Source organism: Populus euphratica, unplaced genomic scaffold (genome assembly GCF_000495115.2).
Source record: "Populus euphratica unplaced genomic scaffold, PopEup_1.0 scaffold30.1, whole genome shotgun sequence".
NCBI classification, from domain to species: Eukaryota; Viridiplantae; Streptophyta; class Magnoliopsida; order Malpighiales; family Salicaceae; genus Populus; species Populus euphratica.
This window is the reverse complement of record NW_011499869.1, coordinates 137880-165389: the sequence shown is the minus strand read 5'-3', so window position 1 is coordinate 165389 and position 27510 is coordinate 137880. Positions and strand designations below refer to the sequence as shown.

Sequence of the window (27510 nt, the reverse complement as noted above, 5' to 3'; positions counted from 1 at the left end):
TTTCAATTATAATATATATAAAACTATATTATTTCACCTGTTCTTTTGTGTGTGTGTGTGTGTCTTTTAAATATGCTAACAAGCAAAAATAGCCTCTTTCCATCTACCCCTCCTCTATATACGCTGTCAGCAGACAAGACAGGGGAAGGGGAAACCAGACATCTCGAAAGGGTTTTGGGTTCTGCAAGGGTTTAAGGTTTAAGCAATTGAAACCAAGATCAAAACAAAAAAGAAACCATTTTTCACAAAATTTCCTACCATGAAAAGAGCTTCAATCTTACTTCTCTCTCATCTTACTCGCCAAAAACCTAAAACACTAACCCCTCTTCTCTCCAGAAACTACTTATCATCTAACACCACAAACACACCCTCCTACTTCTCACTTCATTCACCTACCAATAATCTCAAATCCTGCACGAAAACCAATGGCCTTATTATCAAGCCCCACCAATCCCTAGCAAACCCATCTCGAAATAGTGGTACCCTTGTTGAAACAACTCCTCAAATCTCCTCTAGGCAGAAGAAAATCAGGGAAAAATCTCAAATTGAAGAGGCTTTTGAGTCTGCAGCGACAGTTGAGGGCATGCTTGAAGCTTTCAAAGATATGGAGGTTTGTTTTGATGAGAGAGAACTTGGTTTGGCTTTATTGAAAGTTGGTCTTAAACTTGACCAACAAGGTGAGGACCCTGAAAAGGCTTTAACTTTTGCTACTAGAGCTTTGAAAGTTCTTGATATTGGTGATGATAAGCCTAGTTTTCTTGTTGCTATGACTTTACAATTAATGGGTTCTGTTAGTTATAGTTTAAAAAGGTTTAATGATAGTTTAGGGTATTTAAATAGGGCACAGAGGATACTGGGTAGGCTGGAGGAGGAGGGGACTACTAACGTTGAGGATATTAGGCCAGTGTTGCATGCTGTGCTGCTTGAGTTATCAAATGTGAAGACTGCGATGGGGAGGAGAGAGGAGGCCATAGATAATCTTAAGAAGTGTTTAGAGATCAAGCAAATGACTATGGATAAAGGCAGTAAAGAATTGGGTGTGGCAAATAGGGAACTGGCAGAGGCTTATGTTGCAGTTTTGAATTTCAATGAGGCTTTGCCGTTTGGTTTGAAGGCATTGGATATACATAAGAGTGGACTTGGGGATTATTCTGTGGAGGTTGCATATGATAGGAAGCTTCTCGGGGTCATATATAGTGGGCTGGAGGAACATGACAAGGCGTTGGAGCAGAATGTGCTGTCACAGAAGGTTTTGAAGAGTTGGGGTCTTAGATCAGAATTGCTTCATGCTGAGATTGATGCTGCTAATATGCAGATTGCATTGGGCAAGTATGATGAGGCCATTAATACTTTGAAGGGTGTTGTCCAGCAGACAGAGAAAGATGGGGGTACTCGAGCATTAGTGTTCATCTCTATGGCAAAGGCACTATGTCATCTAGAAAAGATTGCAGATGCAAAGAGGTGTCTGGAAATTGCCTGTGGAATTCTTGACAAGAAAGAAACAGCTTCTCCAGTTGAAGTTGCTGAGGCATACTCAGAGATAGCAATGCTATATGAGAATATGAATGAGTTTGAAACGGCAATTTCATTGCTAAAGAGAACACAGTCTATGCTCGAGAAGCTCCCACAAGAACAGCATTCAGAAGGAAGTGTTTCTGCTAGAATTGGGTGGTTACTTTTGTTGACAGGTAAGGTGACTCAGGCAATTCCTTACTTGGAGAGTGCTGCTGAAATGTTGAAGGAGAGCTTTGGGTCCAAACATTTTGGAATTGGATATGTCTACAACAATTTGGGGGCGGCGTATTTGGAATTGGATAGACCACAGTCAGCTGCACAGATGTTTGCAGTTGCAAAGGACATCATGGATGCAGCTCTTGGTCCTCATCATGCAGATTCAATTGAGGCATACCAGAATCTCTCGAAAGCATATAGTGCCATGGGAAGGTAAGAATATGTCCTCAGTTCCTGGTTCCTGATTTTATTGCAAGCGCATGGCTTTTGATTCATCGAGAAATCATTATTGGGTTGCTATTCCACATCTGTTATGCTGATTAAAATGAGTGCTTTGATGCTGTCTTCCTCTTCATGAAGCTTTTATAAAGGAAAAAAAAAATCATATATGCCTGGCCGAGCATGTGAGTATGCAAGAATGCATGCACTTCTCAAAGGGCATGTGAATATGCAAGAAATTTTGATTTTGAGCAAGTGCTCTATTTCTTTTTCATCTGGACCTTTGGCTCTCCACCATCCACCTTCTCAAAAGCCTTCAACAAGCCAAATTATAACATTCTCTATTGACTCAACTTTTATACGTGTGAGTTAATAAATTATTATCTTTTTTAATTTTGGTAGATAAAAAGTACATTTTTATCATCATATCATTTGTGGGTAAGGTTTATAGTAGTATGAATTTACTTTTTTATAAAGAATCTGGAACAGTTGATTTATTGTGTTATTACTTATGGTGGTAATTAAAGTTAATGCTTCTGGTGCAATTAAGCATGTCATGTCTGCATGCATGCATTCATTCATTCATTGCGGCAGCTAGCAAATGGCATGGAATTTAGTGTCATATAAGGTTGTTTTGTTTTAGGTTTCGATCTCATAGTTTCTAGAAACTTTTCTTGGATATTGCAGCTATACCCTTGCCATTGAATTCCAGCAGCGAGCAATAGATGCCTGGGAAAGTCATGGACCAAGTGCACATGATATGCTCATGGAAGCTCGTCGAATTCGGGAACAACTAAAGACAAAAGCTCGTGATGCATCCACAAACCAGCTGCCTACAAAAGCCTTGCCCTTGCCTCACAGTAGCCCCTCTGGAAGAAACGAAGAAACTTACATCATGACATCCCTCTCAGCCAGAATCAAACAAGCTTAACGTAGCCTGATAAACATCCAGCACTTAGGTACATCTCTGCTTCTGGTTAGCTTTTCTCTTTCCAGCCATTCTTCTCTTTTTCCGGTTAGCTTTTCTTCTTACAAGTCGATATGATAATTTATTATTGCTATCTGTGGTGCTTTTTTTGTTCCCCTTTTTTTCTCATGTACTTGTATAATTCTAGTTATTTAAGCAATACAAACACAGTTTCATATGAAATTGGTTTTGGGGATGCGTGCTTTTCTTTGGTTGTGTTTGACTGAAAAAGAATAAAATTACTCTCGTTTGTTTTTCATCCACCAAGTTCTTTCTTCAAACAAACTTGTACAGTTATCTCGTCCCTGCATAAATCCATGTTAAATGGAGGCTCAATCATGCTTTTCATGTAGTGTGGCCAATATCATTAACAACTTTTACTTAACATAATATGATTATTCCGCGTATGCCTCTAAATTTTGAGTATTGATGACTTTGAGATTTCAGTCTGTTCCTTTGTGATCAGTTCGACCCTAAGAACCGTTAGAGGATGAGAAATTATAGCTGTTAGATTCTCTGGAGTTCCATCTGGCCATGATGTGAAGTTGTTTTATTCTAGTTTCTGCACTACATTGTGAATTTTATGTAGATTTGCTTAGGCAATAGCACATGGAATGATGCTTGCTGAGCAAGGGTTGCAATTGAGACGGAGGGGATTATATGTGGTTACTGTAGTATATCCTCACTGGGTTTGGGCTGGGCTGTACATCGTTTCACGATTATTATGGAGTCGTTTCATTACAAATTAATTAATTAATTAGTCCTCATGATTCCAAAACTTGTATGTTTAATCCTTGTATTTTAAAACTCATTTGTAAATTAAGCCCTTCATCAGTTTTATATTATTTTCAGATTAATCTTATTTTAATAAATAAAAAAATAAAGGAGAAGGAAGCAATATCCGAGCACACCAGACTCACCGCTGCTATAGTGGTCTGAAATGATTCAAGGCAAGTGAAAGTTTTGAAGATTAACTTGGAGACTAATATTTGGTTGAGGAGGAACAATAATGTTTTTAAGGAGAGAATCATAAGCTTGTTTAATTATTTGTTTATTATCTTTCATCGGATTCATCGGGCTATTATTTGACTGTATTGGATTTAAACTTTATTTATAAAAAAATGATTTTTTAAGATTTTTGATTCCATTAAATTGTGATGTAATAAGAAATTTTTTAAGATTTATTTATTTCTGTTGTAGCAGATCAACATTGATTTTTTTTTTAAATTATTTTTCTGTATACTCTTTCTCTATTGTTCAAAGTTTTTTTTTTTCCTTGTTTTGTCATTTCCCTGTATAATACTTTGGCTATTGACTTTATAGCATTTTTAATATTCTTTCTATGATTATCCAAAACAAAAAAGGAGAAGTAAGCAAGATGGAAATATTCAATGAAGAAAAAATGTATTCTTGAAAAAAAAAAACCTACATAATTGAAGATGATCGATGCTAGTTTGGGAACGATTTAATTGTTTTGGTATCACAATAAATAATTTTCATAAACAATAGGGAAGTGAGTACAAACCACGGATTCTTCTATTGTTGCTAGCTAGAGTTTGTTTTGTTTTTGGGAAATAAATTAAATAGTTTTTTATCCCTTTTTTTACACGGGTCTGCCTATTACTTTTCGAACCATGTTTTTTCACTTTTAATCCATATTTGTCCATTGGAATTCAATTAAGGAATTTCTCAACTGGTTCATTAGCCAATGTATTAACTTAGCTTCCACCCCCACGTTCACTTATTTAATTAGGCTTCAAACTTCTAGATGCAACGAGTTTATATATATATATATAGCTCAAACCAACATAATACTCCATAAGGTGATTTGAAATTTCGTCTCCAAGGAGAGATTAGGGAGAAGTCCAAAAAAATATCATTCAAAGCAGTATATTTTTGGTCCTCTGTTTGGCTTTAATTGATTAAATTAATAATATAACTTCAAATGTTATTATTTCTAAAAAAAATAGAAAATGCGAAAATAGTGTCAACTAAATCCAACTTCACGTCAACATTTCAATTAATAAAATTGATTAAATCTTTTAAATGTAAATTCTCAATAAAGTGAAAGAATACAGATTTTTCAAGTATTATTATTGGTTAATAGTTTGTCCAGTTTCCACTAGCAAAACTCTGAAAAGAAACTTACTAAATAAAGGGCAAAACAAAAAAAAAAAAACTATGCCTCGACTCATTGATCGTCCTCTCAAGTACAATTGATTAGTCTCTGTTTTACCTTTCCATTGATGAATTTTGAAGCAGGTGGCCGGACAAAAATATAATTATTTCCCCACCAAAAGCGACAATCTCCTTGGCGGCGTAATTACTAATACCTTTTGTCGTGCTTTGCATGCACCAGGCATGCATGTTTTTGTATAATTAATTATATTTGGATTAGTTTAAGAAGTTACTTAAGAGATCTAATTACAATCCAGAATCCTGGTTTAGATAAATTGATCACCCAATGAAATTGTTTTAAAAGATGTTCCATTTATTTAAGGAAAACAAAAATAATTTAAAAAAATACAGAAACACATACACAAAGTGCATCAATGATTACCTAACTAGAATATAATCATGATTTTAATTTATTATTTTTATGAGCTATATTTGGAGGTGATTTTGAAAGAATAATGGGGTTGAAAATGTATTATTTTGATATGTTTTTTTTTGTGGTTTTAAATGGTCTTGATATAAATATATCAGAATTATAAAAATAATAATTAAAAAAACATCAAATTAATACATTTTTAATTTAAATGGATTATTAACACACTGGAATTTCTTTTAATGAGAGCTCCAGCCTCTCAAACAACATGTTTTAAAAAAAACTATTGCATTTGTAGAAAACTATACCGTGGCTCAACGTCAAGACTGTTGACATTTCTTTTTCCTTCCCGAAGCACTAATATTACTTTTCTTCAGAGAATAAGTATTACTAATATTTTATTTAAGAAAATAAGTATATTTTAACTTTTGTCCCAAGTCAAGACAAGAACTCGAAACAAGCCGAATCCAAAACATCTTGATGCCAGTGCCACACATGTTAATTTTTACTTTGTGTTTCTCTAATCACACAGTTAATTAACTCATTGAATCTTAATAAAATACTTAATTTCCACTAATTAAAGCAAGTCAAAATGAAGAGAAAGGGACGGTAACATGAAAGAGTAGTTAACTGCCATTCAGAGCCCTTCCACCTAATTATTGAGCTTGCTCTGTCTTCAGACGAGCCACCCTATTCCTCTCATCATGTACTAAATAGGCTTGAGCTTTGCTGCGACCTCAAAACTACTCCCTCTTCGAAGGGAAAGAGTCGTTGCTATGCTCAAACAAATCCTACATGATCATATTTATATGATCAAGACAATATATAGTTTCTCCACTCAAAGAGTCTTTTTAATTAAGTTGTTAATTAGCTGCAGGCTAAGCAAAAGATACCATCTTAGAGCTAGTCTATATAGAACTGTCTTTCAGACTGAGGTGATGAAAGCTCTTGATTTATTCACTTACATTGCTACCATCTTTTGAACATTTTCCAACCCAGTTTTGGTTATGGTAATTGTTTAAGGATCTACGAGAGACTTTTGATCAAAACCTGTTAACATGAGAAGAAGAAAGCCTGTTATTGCAGTGCACTAGGCTTAATTACTTGAATTTATCTTGCAAGTTATAGCATGTTCACATGCACTTCAATTAGCAACTGCTCGATCAAAACTGATCCCCATGTTCACATTTAATTGTTTTTTCTTCTCTTCAAACATCACAGCTAGCATGCTTATGCAAAGCTGAAATTCTCACTTCTCCTCTTCAGTCATTGTAATCGGAACACTTTCAATTATTTTCCATGAAAATAAATCTCATCTTCCGATTAAGCAGAACTTTACCATCATATGCTTATTAATTTTTTTGTATAAAATTTATTCGCAAGCATACTAGATTTTGGAGTGTAATGAAAAGATGTGCGGGTCTACGTGCACATATCCAGCTTAATTTAGGCAACTGCGTTAATTAATTTTTATATCCATAGACCATTGGATCAAGTGAAATTCAATCTCAAGCCACCTTTTTCTCTTATGGGAAATTCTTTATGGAGTAATGACACTTGATTTTATCAACCGATTAACTAATTAATTAGATAGCTTCGTAGACCAGCAGCATCCAGTCATATAGGCTTGAAACTTCTAGATGCAAATGTCCTCTAAATTAATGCTCAAACTGGAACAATTTATTATACTACTATCTAATCAAATCAGAGTATTTAATTTTGAAGGCAAAGAAAAAAGTTTTGCATCTTGAAGAATTTTGTCCTGGTTTATCCATTTTTTATGGATATTTTGAAAGCAGTAGAATATATATAAACAATATAAATTAATATATAAAATTACTTTATTAACAATAATATGTAAAATAAAATTACAATTTAAATATAATTGAAAATTCAATTAAACTTATATTAATAAAAATAAGTCATAATCAATAAAAAAAAAAATACAATCATGAAACTTGTTGTATATATAAACTACGATAGAGTAGTTCAGACTTAATTTGATATACTAGTGGAAATATGAGATCTATAAGTGCCATTATATATGGAGATAGTGAGACAACTAAGTGATGACATTGATGGAGCCATAGATGCTAGTATATCTTGATTTATTTTGATGCCCAACTATAGTATTTAAGATTGTTTATAATATATTCTTTCATGGAATTTATATTTTGTTTTATTTAAAACATAAAATCATCTTTTTTTTTATTTTTATTTTTGCAATGCTCAATAAAATAAACTAGAATATAATGACTCTACCTAGTAGGGATATGATAAAAAAACTCATATTAATTATACACTTTAACATATGAGGTGCATCATATACCAATAAATGATGATTTTCTTGATCAGTTCATATTTTGAAATCATCTTCTTTTTATAATTTTTCTACAAAAAATTACATGTAATAATAAATTCAATTGAATGGTGAGTCATTTTTAAATTATATAAATAAATAAATAAAAATACATACAATTATTTTTTTAGACTTGTTATCTATGAAAATATCTAACTACTTAGCTATATGATGTAATGTTGAAAAGACATCATCCCATCTTATGGAGATTCTTTCTCACCTGCTTGTTCATGCAATCACATATATATAATTTAAATTTATTATCTTAAACAAAAAAAAAAATTCTTAATATACTAACTCGATATGATGCAAATGACATTGTACCTCTAAAATGAGAGCTTATTTTGCTATTCCTTTTAGTTAATTGGTTTCTCCTTACAAATTATGATTTCTTTTGGAATTTAAAGGGTGAATCAAATATTTTTAATTATTTGATCTTAATCATTATTATTTATCGAAACAGAAACAGGATCTTCATCAAGACACAATCTATAATATTTATGGTGTTTATATTTGACATAACATGTCAAATATTGTTGGTTTAAGGTAATTCTAGTCTTATTTTCTTAAATATTGTGAATAATCGATTCATTTTTTTTTTTGGGAAATGTATATTTTTTTTACTGAATAAAATATAATAAATAAAATAGAATAATTACATACAATAGTGATATCACAGTAACATATATTTTTTCTACTTTTTTTGTTGCTCGAATTGAAAATGTGATAGAATTTGGTAAAAAAATATTGCTGTCAAAGGGTATGGGTCAAGGGATTTAAACGCATCATCTTGAAAGCAGCCTTCTGGATAGGACACACCTCCAGTTATACCGCAGCCAGTTAATGTGGACTTCGATGTAAAACGTTCTGCTTTTGTCTAAGCATCGCCATTTTTATTTTTTTTATCTAGAGACCATCTAGATGACTTGGAAAAGCTTGTATTTATTTTTATTAATAATATTTCGAAGATTAAATTAATAAATAAAGACGGATGCATAATTCAATGGTTTATGAAGAAGGAAGGTAAGATTCAATTGCTGTACTTGTGTTATTGCTAGGAGGAATTTTATTTAATGTGGAAATACTCATACGTAAGAAGATATAGATATTGTTGAGTTACATATATATATATGTAAATATGAAATTAATAAGAAAAGAACTACACAAATTAATAAAATGATTTGAGCTTATGGATTGTGCTGGTGTGCTGGTGTCTGCAGCATGCATGCATAATTCCTTGCATGCTCGTTCATGATAAGCCCATTACAGCTTTCGATTATATACAGGTCTTCACAATATTTAACAGTAATTTCCTGTTTTCATTCCCAGGACAGTGCTGAAATGTAACTTACGACAGGGAAGAAAAGCGATCATGCATGTAGAGTTATAAACCTGTTTTTTATATGGAAAATGAAAGAATTATATGTTATATGTACTAAAAAATAATATAAATTATATTTTATAATTTGATATTAAAGTTTTGATAATTAATTAATCACGAATTCATATTTTATTATTTTTATTTATTTGATAAAAATTAAACATAAAATAATATAAATTTAAACAAGTTTTAAGTCTAAAATGCTTTTACTTAAAAAAATAAATAAAAAAATAATATAAATCATATCATTAAATTTTATTTCATATTATCTTATACTTTATTTTTATCAAATAAATAAAAATAATGAGATTCGAACTCGTAATTGCTTGATTATTAAGGTTTTGATATTATGTTAAAAAATTATTTTAATTTAATAATTTAAATTATTAAATAAAATTTATATTATTATCTAAAAAAATAAAAATTCATTTGACTATCAGTAACACTAACTTTGAAAGTCTGACATCCCAGATTAAACTGACAATTCATTGTTATTTTCATAGCATTGGATTTTACGCCTTTTTTGTTTTTAATGAATTCTGAAGCAGATGATGTAGCGTGTCCAACAGTGGTTTTAGACTGGCACTGGTGATGACTTCCGGTGGTCTTGACATGAATTTTCAATATTTAAGTTTTATTTTTTACCTTTTTTTTTCTAAACATTAGACTGATGCATGGGATGCTTGAAATGATAATAAGTTTTTTACAGTATTTTTTTATTAAAAAAATATATTAAAATATATATTTAAAAAAAATTATTTTTGATATCTATTATTCAAAATAATTCAAAAACATAAAAAATTGATTTTAAATATATATTTTTAAATTTTTTTATAGACATATTAGAATACCATAAATACTTCTGTGTTATGACAAGATCATCATAGTGCAATATCAGACCTCAGCATCTGTAAAATGCAAATTAAAATATATTTCAATGCAATTGAACACAAAAAAATCGTTGATTTTACACCTAAGTTTTATGATTATTTTTTAAATTATTCTAAACAAGACAAAATTGATAGAGACGCCCGTAAAGAAAATAATAATTATAATTAATTTGTTGCATGTGTTGATTTTTAAATTGCTATAATTGCAATTTGATTAGGCATGTTTTAATGGATGAGATGTGACTGTTAATAAACTTTGATTGGAATAATGATTGACTTAATCATACGTCCATAGAATAAACTTGGATTGGAATAACGGTTGACTTAATCATACGCCCATAGAGTTATCTCTGTCTTTCTCTCTTTTTCTTTCTTTTATAAAAGTAGTCTTAGTCACATGTTTGAAAACATGTGTGTTAACTGAATTTGACAGAAAACAGAAAAAAGTTCTAGTATTTTAAAAATATTCACCACTCCATATCTCATTTATTTAAATATATAAAATGATCAAGTGTAATATGATATATATTGAAATTCATATGATTTTAATTTTTACTTTTCATATATATTTTTTTATTTTTCTAAATCACTTAAATCATAACATTTTCAATGGTAATTGTTAAATAATACATTTGGCTTCATTCACTAGTGAATTGAACAGGAAGTAGCGCGAGTATTCTTCAATTTTTCAGTATACAGGTTCTTAACTAGCATGTGTGTGTAAAATAATTCTGTCGCGTTTTCTTTTCCTCCATTGCTACAGAAGCTAGCCGCCATCTACAAGACCCTATATAAGTCACACAATGCTTCAAGGTAGAGGCACCACTAACCTATTTCTCCACAAAGAATCAAACTTATAGTTTTGTCTTACAACAAAAAAATTCACGTTGGAATTAATGGAGAAGCTCATCTCGAACAACAATCAAGTTCAGATCAGGTCGTTGCCGGAGAAGTATATTTTCCCACCAGAAAAACGACCGGGGAAGCTCCCTGTTTCTGAATGCAAGTTCCTGCCCGTAATAGATCTCGATGAAACAGCGGGTGACAATAGAGCTGTTATTTCACAGAAGATTTTGAAGGCAAGCCAAGAGTTTGGATTTTTTCAGGTTAGTACAAACAATAATTTATCTTTGATTATGCCTCAAAATGTTAATCTAGCTCCTGAATATTAATGTAATGATATATTTGCAATCATAAAATCACAGGTGGTCAATCATGGAGTTCCTGAAGATCTGATGAAAGACACTATGAGAATGTTTAAGGAATTCTTTGAGCTGCCTGCGGAGGACAAGGCAATATTCTACACCGAGGACGCAAGATCAAAAAAGCACTGTAAACTGTACCCGAGTAGCTTAATTTACGCCACTGAAGATATTCACTTATGGCGTGACAATTTAAAACACGACTGCCATCCTCTAGAGAAATGCATTCTTGACTGGCCCGTAAAGCCAGCCAGATACCGGTAAATTAATTAATCCCGCATATCAATTAACGTTAATCTTCGTCCGACAACTGCGTGCAGGAAATTAATTCTAATTTTTCCATATTAATTTACCTTCATAACTTTCACAGACAGGTCGTTGGGAGTTATGCAGCTGAAGTGACGAAGTTGGCACCAAGAATATTGGAGCTGATTTGTCAAGGACTAGGATTAGAGTCCGGGTATTTTGAGGGTAAGCTAAGTGAAGTCACGTCACTGTCAGTTAATCATTACCCGCCATGCCCAGACCCAAGTTTAGCCCTGGGATTATCTAAACACTGTGATCCAAATCTCATAACCATTTTACTCCAAGATGATGTTTGTGGGCTTCAAATCTTCAAGGATAATGAATGGATTGCTGTTGATCCTGTTCCTAGTGCATTCGTGGTTAACATAGGCTACCAGTTGCAGGTACACCTCGATCGTATATATAATAAAAGTGTTTTAATTACTGTTTTTTATCATTAAAAAAGTGATGTCAAGAGTGACTTGAAGTCAATTAAGCAATTCTCTGGATTATATTTTCTGAAAAATCTTTGTTGGTGTTGTGTTATAGATTATGAGCAACAACAAGCTGAAAAGTGTTGAGCATCGAGCTGTGACAAATTCAAGGACTGCTCGGACAAGTGCTGCCTTCTTTTTTAATCCTAGTGATGACATCATGATAGAGCCTGCGAAAGCTCTTATCAACGCAAGCAATCCTCCAGTCTTTAGAGCCTGTCAGTACATAGAATTTCTTCGCAGCTACATGACCAGGAATGGCAGCGATGATGATGCATTGGAGCATTTGAAGCTTCGAGCTTGACCAGTTGTTGGTGCAAGAAAGACAAATGTAGGCTGAGATGGTCATATATCTTTGTTCTTTTCCTGTTTTTTTGAAGTGTATTTCACTCATGTATCAATAAAATAAATAATAATTTGTGCACCGTTTGAATAAAAAATCCGGTAAGTATTTTACTCTTCGCGATATAATTTAGGATTTATTTTTATTTGGTCGATGGAGCATGCCCTCACACTGAAATTACCTAAAAGGATAATAATTAAGTTTTGTTTAAGTGATAATATATTTTCTAAGTTGCATGTTTAGCATTTTATTTTAAATATAAGAAAAGTAATAAATCATGAATTGAATTTAAATTGTATGTGAAATTTAATTCAATTTAATTTTTAAAAATAAAGTCTAATTAGTTTGGCCCTCTCTAAGAAGTTTATAAGTCTTTAAATATATCTCAAACTAACCGATCTTAACAAGAAAAAAAAATTCACAATCACTAAATAAAAAAAATAATAGAAAATATGAAAATAACATAATCTAGAAATACTTAAAAGAATAACAAAATTGACACAAATAAAAACCGTGGAGGTGGCCTAAAATGGCCAACTGAAGGAGTCTTGAAATTATCAAATTTAATAGTTTATGATATAGACTTTGAATCAACGGTCGGGATTCTTCCAAACCTAATGAAGGGTTAAAAATCTTCTCTAGTGAAGAAACGATTACCCTCTTCTATAAATAGGGTAGAATTTTATGGTATGAGAATGAAGAAGATCGAGTCCAAAATCAGGAAAAAAATCAATCTTTTTCTTGTTTCCAGCCATTTTTTTTCCCTCTTCTCTTTGTCGTTCCAGCAATCAATCGAAGCCATAAGCAACTCTTTTGCCACCAGCTCCACCACAGGTAGCTAGTCCAACCACCAGCTGGCCACTAGGATCCACCACCAATTCTTTTCTTTCTCTATTGTAGATATTTTTCTTCCTTTTTCTTTCTCTGCCATCGAGACTAGTAGTAGCACTAACCACCATTGAAACCACCATGAATGAGCCTCCCACGCCAGCTAGCCATGACCAGGCTGATCTGACTCTTTTTTTTCCACTTCTCTTCCCCCTTCTCTTTCCATGCTATGCCTGCATGCAGAATGGGGGGTCATTAACCCCCCAACTACAACTAGCCCAAATCAAATAATTGGGCTAGGAGTGGTCCATACTAAAAAGATATATTGTACCGATCTTGGCCTAACCCAAGAAAAGGTGAACATACAATTTATTTTCCTCTCAAAATAGAAATTTGCAATGACATCTGAATTGTTTTGGATGGAAATTGCTACATATATATACCTGGAGGCATCCACATATGTATTGAGACTTTTTAGTTACTATTTTGGCTGTTTCAATAAAAGAAATTCAAAGACTATTTTCACCAGTGTTTTTTAAAGTAATCAAGATGATCAAGACAGCTCAAAACACCAGACTAGCATGTTAATGGTGCCATATAACATTATGGATGTGCCCTGTATTCTGGGCACAGACTATCCATGCAAGCAGATTAATTAACCTCTGCTTCCTATATATTATTGTTAACATCCGTCATTTCAGTCCCACTCCTGTAACTCATTGTTTGCGTCCATCTCTCTCTCACTGAACGGTAGTAGCATGCACTGGCTAGGGCAGAAGAAGACTTTCATAAACTTTTCAAACCCAAAATATCAAACAAATCTCGACAGGTAAACACCAGACACTCGTAGATTTCCATTTAGTTAAAATGGTTTATAAATTTATTGCATTTGTTATTGCAATTCTGTCAGATTGACTATTTGACATGAGGTCTGACAATATATACATTGGATTGAGATCTTGGGAAAGCCGGTTAGATTCCTAAGGAAATGTATGATTAACATCTTTTCATTGGCTCCATGCCGAATCATCTTGCATTCATCATCGATGGGAACTGGAGGTTTGGCAGGAAACATAATATAGCAATAGAGACAGGCACGGGTTTGGTTTTTTGGCTGTCACTTCCTGTGCCAAGTATTTCTATGAGTTCAGTGTAAGACGTAATATTTTATGCATTTAATTTATTAATGCTGATTAATTCAAGTTTTTTATATATTATTTTTTAATTATTTTTTCATTTTATGTTTTAACATTGAATTAATTAAGAATTCAATTTTATAATTTTTTTATATTTTTTTTTAATTATTTTTTCATTTTATGTTTTAACATTGAATTAATTAAGAATTCAATTTTATAATTTTTTTATATTTTTTTATCTTTTTTGTAATTTCATTATTTATCATTAATTTTATTAATTAAGTTTTATAATTTATTTTTATAAAATTATCATAATCTCTTAACTTGCTGTGCCGTAACCTTCAAATATAGATATTTCCTTATGTTTTCTTAATTGATTCTTGTAATATGATAAGTTTCTTGCTGATAACGTGTGGGCTGAAGTTTAAACACACCAGCAGCTGGGCTTATTCTGTTCATATAATGAGTGGGCTCGACGGGAATATAAAATCTTGGGAGGGTTATTATAAGGGCCTGTTTGGTTATATTTTGTTCAGTGCAAGCATGGAACATTTCAGAGTTGTAACGTTGGAAGCCTGAAATATGTAGTTTTTATTTTGGGGGGCTATTATATATATATATATATATATATATATATATATATAAACTCCTAAAAGTTAACAATTTGAGGGGGGATTGTGGAACTTTTGAAACCTCTGGTGGGATTCGACCTGAGAGCGTCGTGCTTAGTGCTTTTTGGTCATACTTCGATACTTTTCCATCTGGAGTTTTTGGATGGCACAGCAAGAGAGAGTGTAGTGCTGGAGCTATGCAGTATTGCCATGAAACCTTTCACATCACCCCCGATATGCAAAACAAAAGAGCTTTGCTGGCCGTTTTATTAAAAGAAATGCCAATGACATCGTGCCACAGACAGAATGATGGCTTTGGAACGCTCTTTTAGACATCTCACCACGAAATTGAAATTAAAAAAAGGGCCATCTCTTTCCTTAAAAAGCTTAAAAAACTAAGAGTTATTTTCTGGTTACTAGTTGGTGGCAAAAACGGTTGCTCAAATGCACCACCACTTAATATGCAGTTGCAGTACCAATATGCAGTTAGTAGCTCAGTGGCGTAACGCGCTGCTTGTTTTCTTTCGAATTTCGGTTTGAGTCTCAGTGGGAGTGGAGTTGGCGAGTGGTGTCTTTCCTGGTTCTGTTGGCTCCTTGCTGTGTGGTACGCCTGTCATCCCCGCGGTACCTAACCTGTTCACTGAGATTTACAGGATATCCAGTGGATCGTGGGATTAGTCATGGTGTACGTAAGCTGGCCCGAACACCCACGTTAATAAAAAAAAAAATATGCAGTTGCAGTCGTAGGCAATATGACCTCATAATCAACTCATAAGCATGACCTAATTGTGTAAAGCTCAGCCATCTTATCTCACCACCTTTGAAACAGCTTTCTTAAATGTCTAATAAGAGATCCTTTTCCTTTGAATTCTGAATCGAGTCCGTGGTATGAGAATCTTATTTTATGCAATTCCAGTCTTATGAAGTGTGTATCAAAACCCAAGCATAAAATATAACTAAATAACAGCATAAGCATGATGCTGAATCCGGCAAACGTAATCACATATGACCTCACTGCAATTATTGTTCTTGATTTAGGTTGTATTCAATGAGAAATAAGTTAAATTTCACTATTATAAGTTTTTATTTTAAAAAAAGAAACACTGATAGAAAATATTGTGTCTCCATTTATCAACAACAATTATGAAAAAACATTTTTGTTTGTTATTTATGACGGGATGATGATGGAACAAAAAAATTATACCAGCATTTTAATCGATAAAATTTCCATCAATAATTTAAAAAACATTAAAACCTGACAACCTCTCTCCTCTATCCCTTTCTTCTTTTCATTTAATTAAAAACACAACAACCCTCTTGTCATTGGCATATTTAATTTCATTTTTTAGCAAAGTTTCACTTTATTAAGGAAGCAAACCTTTCTATTTTTATTATAACTCACTTATATTCTTAAGTTAATTTATTGAGATTAGTTTATAGTATTTAAAGTTTGTTTTAATATTTAAGTGTTTTACTTGTTTTATAACAATAATTTTTTTATATTAATATATAATTTATATTTTAGGGTTTGTTTGAAATTTAAAGGAAATAGATTTAATATCATTTGCATTCTTTCTATATTGAAAAATACATACAAGATCTTCACTATATGTGATAGAATATTATCTCAGTGTTTTTTATTTTTCTAGTAATATTTGACTTTTTTAAAAAGAAATAATTTTGTTTACCTTAAAATACTCGGAAAGGAGAATCTGTTTTGTATTTAACTTATTCCATTCTCAGTAATTAGAAACAATTGATTAAGAAACACTAACATTAAATTAGCACTCAGAAAAGAGTAAAAAACATGAATAATGTGAGAAATCAATGAATTGAACAAAATCTACATGACCTAACCCACCAACCTCATTATTTGACTTTGAGATTTGGACAAATATATGCCAAAAGTTAAAAAAGAAAAAAGAGGAGTGATCCTCTCCTCTGGTTAGCTCAACCCATCATCAACTTTGTTGCTATCTAATCTTTGATTCATATTTTTGGTAAATTTTTAGAAAAAAATCAAAAATGAAAAAAAATAAAAACCCCAAAAAATACATTTTGATATATTTGCATCATTTTTAGCACTTTCAACATCATCTCAAAAAAATTTAAATTTTTAAAAGTATTTTGAACACATTCAACTTTTAACACGTTAATTTTTCAATCACTGATTTTTATTATTGAGTCGTGGATATTGCCCGCTTTTAAATATACAAAAAAATAAGAAAAATCAAAATTTACAAAAGAAAAGAAAAAAAAAAGTTGAGGGACTAGTTTGAAAATATAACAACATTTTTCCTATAAATATCAGTGTATTGTAAAAATGAGGGGGAATTTTACTCATGAGAGGAAAAAGATTCAAAGGCACGAGGGTGGAGAAAATTTTGGTGAAAACAAAAAAAAAAACCTAAACCTAAATTTTTTCCTTCTCTGCAGCCGCCACCTTTCTCCTCCAAAAAACAAACCGGCCCTCCTCCATTTTGATTTTCTTCTTCTTGAGTCACTGAACACAAACTCTCAGCCCCCATAGACTACCCAAACCAGCCTTCTTCATCTTCACTGATCTGTCATCCTCCAGCTTACAGAATAAGAGCCACCATTTCCAATCTCTCACTCAGTTGTTTCTCCTTCACCATCACCGTGCAGCTCGTGAAGACCCGGCAACCCCCGTTCTTTTCTACATCTCCTTCAACAGGCCCCAGAACCAACCAAAGGATAGCAGCCCTATAGGCTATTCACCTTGAGCTGCTCATTCCCTTCCAACCAAAAGAGAGCAGCCCACGGGCCCTCGTCTTCACCAAGACATGAATCGACCACTGACAGCTGCATGGACTGGAAAGAAACCCTAACAGTCGGCATCCCCCTTAGTCTTGCCACCACCTGAAATAGAGAAGAAGGTGAAACAAAAGGAACAAGAACAAATATGAAGAAGAAACAGATTTGAAACAAGGGAAGACCGAGAGCAAATCTAAAATAGGAAAGAAAATTAAAACCAACTATTTTGCGTAATTTTGTTTCTTTTGCAGGTAACGGTGGTTGCTACCACGTGCAAGGAAGAGAAGAGAGGAGTAAACCGTTCCAAAGCCCCCCCTTCTTGTTGGACTTTCCTGCGGGGTGCGTGAATTCACGTGCCGTCAGTAACGGTGGCGAGTGAAGGAGACGCGCCGTCACTATTCCACAGTCACGAAAGATGCTCAAAATTCTCCAGCATTGTCTACAAAGTTTTTTTTTTTTGTAATTTTCAAATGCTGCTATGTATATTTAGATTACTAATAATTGATTTATTTATAATTTTTGATATTTTCTAATATGCAAAAGTGATGTGTGAGTGGAGTATAGTAAAATAGTGATGTTAGTGTGTGTTTGTATTTTTTTTTATGTATGTTTTCTTTTAATGCTAAAATAAAAAAAGGATTAAAATAATAAAAAGAATGAAATGTTTTAATTTGAATATGCTCAAGTATTTTAAGGACAAATAAAATCAAGTTATATGTCTCGTGAAAATATAAAAAGATGTTTCTATATATATTTTGAGATTTAATAATTGATTTATTAAAAACTTAAGAATTTGATTAATACTTTAAATTTTTAAATTACATCAAATTATAAAGTAGTTTACCTAAGTATGGTGCGCTATTCTAATATCTTTCCTACTTACCTGACAAGACTAATATACCCTCAATTAAATACTAGATGAAAGATCTCAAATCAAGCAAAAAAAATAAAAATATTACCAACCAATGATGCGCGAGTGACATGCAACAAGCTTCATCACCCATATACATTGAACTGCTAAAATCTATCCCCGTCATATCTTTAATAGTTGAATAAGTTCACATATGTGGACTATTTATTAATAATTTATTTTATTAGAATTGGTAAAGTGCATTTGTCACTCAATATAAACACTAAAAGTCAAAGCTAGCACTTGCATAGTCATTCAACTATCTAGACAACGATGGATGATCCTAATGTAGGAAAGGTCAATTAGCAAGGAGAAGAAGTTAGATACAGAGGCATTAGGAGGCGGCTGCAGGGGAAATTTATAACAGAGATACGTGACTCGACAAGGCGTGGAGCAAGGTTAAGGCTAGGGATTTTTAGCACAGTAGAAAAGGCTGCAAGGGCTTGTGATAGGGTTGCATATTCAATGAGGGGCCGTTTAGCAATTCTTAACTTTCCTCGGGAATATCCTGAAACTAAGGTTGATTCTGATATAACTTCCTCTTCCTCATCGTTATCACCATTGTTATTATCATCCTCATCATCTTCTTCAACGCCATAAAATGTCGAAAGCAGTGGGACAGAACAAGACAAAATAGTTTTTGAGATTCAGTATTTGGATGACAAGTTACTGAAGGATCTTCTTGATTTTAAGAAAGAAAATACCAGGAAATCAGAGTGAATCTTGCAATCAAATTCCAAACTAATGTATTCATATGAAAGGAAAGAACTACTTTCCCGCCTAAAGAAATTATAAGCTTTTTTTTTTTTAGGTGGGGTGAGGCATTACTTAATAACCATTTATGTTAAAGGACATGGCGTAGTTAATACAACATGAGTTCCAAAGTTTTTTCTTACATGAATTGGTTAACAAATACTTTAAACACTTGTTAAGAATTATTTACATAATTTTGACTTGTTTTATTTCATTTATTTTTCCAGAACCCTTTTTATGCATGATTAATTAATAGTCTAGTATTTATTTACACCAATAACTTAATTTTAATGGCTTTTAATCTTAAGATTTTAGTTTAGAATTGAAACCTATTTTAATAAAATCATGATATTTTAGTGATAATCAAAGTGATTAAATACTAAATTATTGATACTTTAATGATTTTTAATATGTATGTACCTTTACTATGACCAAATATGGTTCAATTTAGAACACACATTGTTGTGTGCATATCTAGGCAGGAAAATTCAAATAAATTGAAATCCATTCTTGCAGATAGAAATTTCCTTGATCATCTCATTCATCAATACTTAATAATTTTTTATGTGCTCTTCATATATATATATAAAGAGAGAGAGAATTTTTTATTATTATTTTATACTCATAAAAAATTCAGAAGATTCTTGGGATAATCTGGACTAAAGCATGGAAAATATGATTTGTTGTCATGGACTATGAGCAATCTTGTGTTGGTATTCTTCATGTTCTTTAATTTTTTTATATTTGATCCATTTTGTTCAAGAATTTTTGAGTTTTTTTATCTTAATTTTGTTTTTGTATTTTGTTTTTAGTCAAACTAGAATTTTATTTCAATTTATGATCAAATAAAAAATTTCAGGTCAACCTATTTAGGACAAGTGAAAAATAAAAGGGTCAAAAGGCTTAATACCCTATTTGGCTTGACATAATTTTTGTTAAAGAGGTTTGGGTTGAAGGATATGTTTGACAAACACCCTTTAAGCCTATTTTTGGTAGTTTCATTCCAAAGAAAAAAAAAAAGAGTTTTTGCCAAACAAGGCATAAAAAATAAAAAAATAAATATTTTCTTTTTTCTTTCTTATATATGGCTAAAAGTCCTAAAGTGATTTAAGCATTTTTTTTAAATAACTTTGACATGTTTTTTTTTTAATATTGCATTAATTTTATAACAAATTTGTAAATTTTCAAAGGATTTTTGCCTCAATTTAAAAATATATCAAAAATTTTTATTTTGTTACTTTTAATACACAAGATTATGAACTTATACGTAAGATATTTTCTTGATATTAAATAAAAAAGATATATATATTTTTTGTCATTAGAACGATTATTTTTTTAATCTAATAAGATAAAAAAACCTTCTAATCAAGGATGACTTTTCTTAAACTTTAGATAGATCAATAGTTAGAAATACAACCTTTTAATAGTTTATATTAGACAAATAAACAATGCAACTTAACTCAGGTAAGATATATTATGGGTGTTAATACTTTTTTTTATACAATCAATCATCTTTCTTAGATTTTACAACCAGTTAAGGTTTTTAGTTACAAAAATACTAGATTACAACTCCTATTCTCTTTTTTCTATTGATAAAGGATAAAAATTCCTTATCTTTTTCATCCACATCATTCTCAACTATCTTTATCCGGGAAGATGATCACTATGACACTACATACATGCAACAAAAAACACCACTAAATAGCAATGGATTTTTATTAATGAACTTTGTTGTTGATTTATACTTAAAATTGTAATTTGTTTTAAAATAATTAAAGTTTTTAACTAAGAAAAATAAAGGTAGAGATATGTTTAATTTTAGTGAAAGTTGATGAAATTGAATTAAACTAAAATTTGTTTTTTTCTTTTGTTTAAGGCATGCTATATAAAGATGTGAAGTGACTATTAAAAACATCTATTTAGAAGTGGATAATATGAAATGTTATCTAAAATGAAAATGATTATTATTATAATTTATAAAAATGATTATTGTTATAAAGTTTTTTATTATTATTTGACTAAGAATCCACTCGCATCCTTAATTTTTTTAGTCCTATAAATGAATTATGAGTAAAAAAATATGATGAGAAACAATATAATCAATTAATACATAAAAAGAAAAACATAAAAAAATGTGGAAAACGTGGAAAAGCCGCTGAATAGTAATACAACACCCCATCTACATGTGAATTCATTGCATGAACAGAAACTAATAGCATATGTTGCACCCGACATTGCGGTGACCTTAAAAATCTAAATGGAATGGAAAGAATGGATTTCTGGCATCCTATTCTTTGATGGGGAATTGTCTTGTTTAAAGAGTCACCACCTAGTATTATAGTCACTAGGAATCCTAACTGGTCAACAAAGATTCTATGGTTCGGGATTGGTTATTTAAAAAGGAATATATTATCACCCCTTAAATGTCCTGCCTGAGGCAGGTTGCATTGCTAGTTTTGTCTTAAATTGCTAAATGTTTATTAGTTTGCACTATGATAATTTGTTTATAATATCCCTGACTCTAGCGCCAGTGAATATTTAACTACGGATATTTCCAACTCTGGCATTGGTAAATAGGAACGCAGCTATAGAAACAAAATAAATTTAAATCAATATTTTTTTATTCCTAACTCTAGCATCAGTGAATAAACAAATCAAATAAATTTATTTTTATGCATGCACATATTTTTTATGTAACTAAATAAAAGTAAAATATAATAAAATAAAATAAATTTACATCATTATTTTATTCCCGACTCTGGCGTCAGTGAATAAACCAATAAATTTACTTTAGTTTTTTTTTGCATGCATATTTTTATTTTTATTTTTCTACTTTTTATTTTTTATTTTTTTTATTTTTGTGCTGGGCCGGATCGACCAACCCAGCTTGATTACTAACACAAGCAAGGGCACGCACAACGCGTGCGTGCTCAGTGAAGGGATAATTAACTTTACAACAACAGTGTCCAATGAATTAAATTGCAGAATGGGAAAAGATGAACTTACCTGTTCGTTCTCCCCTGTTTCGTTCTCTGCCTCCCTCAGTTCTTGAGATGAAGAAGCTGAGAAGGTAATGGGTGTGTCTGTTTTCTCTGAATTTTTTTACTGATTCCGGGTTGCTCTTTTTCTGCAGGGACTAAGACAATTGCAGGGATAATTCTCCTCTTTGTATCTGCAACTCCCTCATTCTCTCCTTCTCTCCATGTATTTTTTTTGTTTATGCTCTGTTTTTATTCTCTGATTACCCCTTGTTTTCTTCTCTAGTTTTCAGTGTTCTTCCCCCTCGTTTTTTAGTTTTTCTTCCTTTTATAGAGCTCCCAAAGCTCCTCCATTTCTCAGTCCAATCTTTGCAGGACTCTTATTCAAATCGTGGATAAGATCATGGGAAAGAGACGTGGTCCACGACTACTGCAAATTTCCTGTTGAACCGGTACTCTCCGCGCGAAATGGAAGGGATGCAGAACAAGGCTTCCAAACGACGCCGTTTGTATCCTTAGGCTATTTTTCACTTTGGTCCCTGAACGTTTTAAACTTAACAATTGGGATCTTAATTCAATTAAAATTTCTTTTAATTTTTGCCCTTTATGGGTTAATTTCAATTAGATCCCTAAATTGATACGTTGTTTACACAACAGTCCTGAATTTCTAAACTATTCAAGTTAGTCCTTGGATTTTAATTTTCCAGCAATGTTCTGAATAACCCCCAAACTTTGGTATTTCTTCAATTAAATCCCTGATTCTTTTAATTAATTAAGTCAAAGTTTAATTAAGTCCTCAAACTCATTAATTCCTCAATTCTTTTAATTTGATTAATTAACTTAATTCTCAATTAAATCTTAAAATTTATTAATTCTCCAATTAAAATTGATTTAATTAATTAAACTAGTCAAGAGTTTAATTAAATATTTAAATTTTCCAATCATGTTTTCATTAACTCAAATTTTAATTCATTCTTTATTTATTTTTTTTATCAAATTTTTTTAGTAAATAAATAAAAAAAATAAAAAATTTGGTTATGACAGCATATATAAGATCAAATTAACGAAAAGGAAAGAAGATGCTAATTAGACAATGTTCCTCTAAATCCCTGGTTTCAGGCCATTTCTTTTGCTCGTCTTATTCTTCTGGGTGGTGGGGGAGAAGGTTGATTATAACTTTATATGGAACGTAATTTTTTTACAAATGACCAACAAGGTGAGGACACTGAAAAGGCTTTAACTTTTGCTACTAGAGCTTTGAAAGTTCTTGATATTGGTGATGATAAGCCTAGTTTTCTTGTTGCTATGACTTTACAATTAATGGGTTCTGTTAGTTATAGTTTAAAAAGGTTTAATGATAGTTTAGGGTATTTAAATAGGGCACAGAGGATACTGGGTAGGCTGGAGGAGGAGGGGACTACTAACGTTGAGGATATTAGGCCAGTGTTGCATGCTGTGCTGCTTGAGTTATCAAATGTGAAGACTGCGATGGGGAGGAGAGAGGAGGCCATAGATAATCTTAAGAAGTGTTTAGAGATCAAGCAAATGACTATGGATAAAGGCAGTAAAGAATTGGGTGTGGCAAATAGGGAACTGGCAGAGGCTTATGTTGCAGTTTTGAATTTCAATGAGGCTTTGCCGTTTGGTTTGAAGGCATTGGATATACATAAGAGTGGACTTGGGGATTATTCTGTGGAGGTTGCATATGATAGGAAGCTTCTCGGGGTCATAGATAGTGGGCTGGAGGAACATGACAAGGCATTGGAGCAGAATGTGCTGTCACAGAAGGTTTTGAAGAGTTGGGGTCTTAGATCAGAATTGCTTCATGCTGAGATTGATGCTGCTAATATGCAGATTGCATTGGGCAAGTATGATGAGGCTATTAATACTTTGAAGGGTGTTGTCCAGCAGACAGAGAAACATGGCGGGACTCGAGCATTAGTGTTCATCTCTATGGCAAAGGCACACTCTGGAGTTTCATCTGGCCATGATGTGAAATTGTTTTATTCCAGAGTCTGCACTACATTGTGAATTTTATGAAGCTTTGCTGAGGCAATAGCTCATGGAATGATGCTTGCTGAGCAAGGGTTGCAATGGAGACGGAGGGGATTATACGTGGTTACTGCAGTATAAAATTTTCACCTTGAAGATCTTGATGATGATGATGATGATGATGCGATAGGCCACAATGGGACGTGGGTTGGCTCTGTGTAATGTCTATCCTTACTGGGTTTGGGCTGGGCTGTACATCGTTTCACGATTATTACGGAGTCGTTTCGTGACACCACCCGAACAAAAGATTGGCTAATTAATTAAGTAGTCCTCATGATTCCAAAACTCGTATGTTTAATCCTTGTATTTTAAAACTAATATGTAAATCAAGCCCTTCATCAATTTTATATTATTTTCAGATTAATCTTATTTTAATAAATAGAAGAATACAGGAGAATTAAGCAATACCGAGCAAGTTCCAATGGTTAACTTGGAGACTAATATTTAGCTGTCGAGGAACAATAGTGTTTTGGAGGATTTTTAAGAGGAGAATTATAAATGGATTTTTAAGAGAAGAATTATAAACTTTTTTAATTGTTTAATATTTGGTTGCTAATTGTATGTTTTGGATTTAAATTTTACTTATTTAAGAAATAACTTTCTAAGATTTGCTGGTGGCATTAAATAATCCTGTAATAAGAAATCTTACTTAATTATTTTTTGTTTTACTTCTCTTTTTTAAGTTTTTTTTTATTTTTTTGTAGCGGATCAACATTGATTTCTTTGTTTTTTGTATTTTTTAAGTATTTTTCTGGCACTGTGTTTTAAAAATATTTTTAAAAATATTTGAATTTATTTTACTTTAAATTAATATATTTTTGATATTTTCATATCACTTTGATGTATTAATTTCAAAAATAATTTTTAAAAAATAAAAAATATTATTGATACACTTTCTTAAATAAAAAACACTTTGCAAAATACTCACAACCACACTTTCAAATATACTTTAAGTTTTTTTTTGTCTATTTCTTTGTTTTGTCATGTTCATGTATTTTCTTCTTCTCTAAGTTTTTTTTTCCCCTGCTTTGTCTTGTCTTTTTCTTTGTTTAATCATGTTCTAGTATATTGCTTCAACTATTGATTTTACAGCCTTTTCAATATTTTTTCAATGGTTATCAAAAAAAAAAAAAAAAAGGAGAAGGAAGCAAGATGAAAGACAATTCTTGAAACAATTCAATGACTATCCCTGTCAATGAAGAAAGAAAAGGTATTCTTGAAAAAAAAAAAAAAACTACATAATTGAAGATGATCGATGCTAGTTAAGGAACTATTCCTGGAAAAGGCTAAGGACTGGATAAATAATTTTCATAAACAATAGGAAATGAAGTACAACTCACTGATTCTTAGATTGCAGCTAGCTGGAGGTTTTTTTTTTTGGGAAATAAATTAAATAGTTTTTTATCCTTTTTTTTTATATATATATACGGGTCTGCCTATTACTTTTCCACCCTTTTTTTTTCACTTTTAATCCATATTTGCTCATTGGAATTCAATTAAGGAATTCCTCAACCGGTTAATTAGCCAATGTATTAACTTAGCCTCCTCCACCCCCACATTCACTTAAAAGTGTGTGCCTTATTACGTTCGTTATTGTGATTATTATTTAAAAAAAATTATTTTATAAAAATTAGTTTTAATTGAAATTAGTTTAAAAAATAGATATTTAATTAAAACTGTAATTAAAATTGAGGTTGAACAAAAAATAGTTTAATGTGTTTGGTTAAAAATGTTTTTAAAATTGAGATTATAAAATAATTTTAAAAAATATATATTAATATTGATAATTTTTAATTTAAATATTATATATTTAACTATTACTATTACATCATGAAATAAATAATACTTTATATAAAATATTTTTTATTATTCCATTAAATTATCTATAATTTTATTACGTATGAAATACATCCAATAAAAACTATAATTTTCATAATTTTTTTAAGAACATACCAACATCATGTAAAATATAATTAGGATTAAAATTAAGATCACGATCAAATTATGTAAATGCAACGTCATCAAGTAATCTTTATCTAATTTATGTAGTTATTAAATAATGTTTAACACTAGTTTTTTTTGAATAAAACACAATTAAAAATAAAAATATTTTTTTTTATTTTTTTAAATTAAATCTAATTCAATATATTTTTAGTGTCAAATCAAACTAATTTGATAAAAATAGTAAAACATGGCTTCACTGACCATTGAAAAAAATCATTAACATTGAAGCATGCTTTACTATTCATGACTTTTGCTTCTTGTAGATTTATAGCTATGCCACAGGTAATAATGGGATCCATACATTACCACATGTTTATATTTGTGGCTCCGAGTAAATCTTACCCCAGCAAACAGCGTAATTAATCCTCAAACTTCTGGATGCAACGAGTTTAAATATATATATATATATATAGCTTAAACAAACAAATATTATACTCCATAAGGTGATTTGAAATTTATCTCCATGGAGAGATTAAGGAGAAGTACAAAAATATCAGTCGAATTAGAAAATAATATAAATCATATTTTAGAGTTTTATTTAGCAGCTTAAGTTTTTAGATGAAATGGTTTTTTGACATGGTATCAGAGTCTTGATGACCAAATGATCATGAGCTTGAATCTCACTATCCCTGTTTATTTGATAAAAATTAAGTATAAAATAATATGAACATATGCAAATTTTAAACCTAAAAAGCTTTCATTTGAGGGAGTATATTAAAAAATAATATAAATTATATCCTAAAACCTTATCTAATAATTTAAACTTTTAAATAAAATAAAGATTCATTTAAAAACTTTAAATTTTAGAAAAGATAGTTCCTTGACAAAAACAGCATATAAAAGGTCTAAAAAAACAAAAAACTTATGCCTCGACTCATTGATTGTTCTCCCAAGCACAATTGATTAGTCTCTGTTTTACTTTTCTATTGATGAATTTTGAAGCAGGTGGCCGGACAAAAATATAATTATTTGACCAGCAAAAGCGACAATCTCCTTGGCGGCGTAATTACTAGTACCTTTTGTCGTGGTCTGCATGCATGAGGC

The 27510-nt window shown here is 31.4% G+C and overlaps 3 protein-coding genes across 5 annotated transcripts; all 3 read left to right on the top strand.

The window, feature by feature from the left end:
* The first annotated feature begins 93 nt into the window (after positions 1 to 93).
* On the top strand, positions 94 to 24793 carry LOC105126739 (uncharacterized). Of its 3 annotated transcripts, none has more exons than XM_011027699.1 (3): positions 94 to 1944; positions 2638 to 2909; positions 24453 to 24793. In XM_011027699.1, the coding sequence occupies exons 1-2, from the start codon at positions 260 to 262 to the stop codon at positions 2879 to 2881; spliced, it is 1929 nt and encodes a 642-aa protein (XP_011026001.1). In that variant the 5' UTR covers positions 94 to 259; the 3' UTR covers positions 2882 to 2909; positions 24453 to 24793. The 3 variants fall into 3 exon arrangements, with proteins under 3 accessions (XP_011026001.1, XP_011026000.1, XP_011025999.1); XM_011027698.1 differs by lacking the exon at positions 24453 to 24793 and adding an exon at positions 3507 to 3592; XM_011027697.1 differs by lacking the exon at positions 24453 to 24793 and having other exon boundaries at positions 2638 to 3163.
* On the top strand, positions 10960 to 12395 carry LOC105126740 (hyoscyamine 6-dioxygenase-like). The gene is made up of 4 exons (XM_011027700.1): positions 10960 to 11201; positions 11301 to 11557; positions 11668 to 11986; positions 12132 to 12395. The coding sequence occupies exons 1-4, from the start codon at positions 10992 to 10994 to the stop codon at positions 12378 to 12380; spliced, it is 1035 nt and encodes a 344-aa protein (XP_011026002.1). The 5' UTR covers positions 10960 to 10991; the 3' UTR covers positions 12381 to 12395.
* Positions 23593 to 24441, top strand: LOC105126960 (uncharacterized). Its single transcript, XM_011028025.1, has one exon. It carries the CDS (start codon positions 23593 to 23595, stop codon positions 24439 to 24441), a length of 849 nt encoding a protein of 282 aa, XP_011026327.1.
* Positions 24794 to 27510: the final 2717 nt, after the last annotated feature.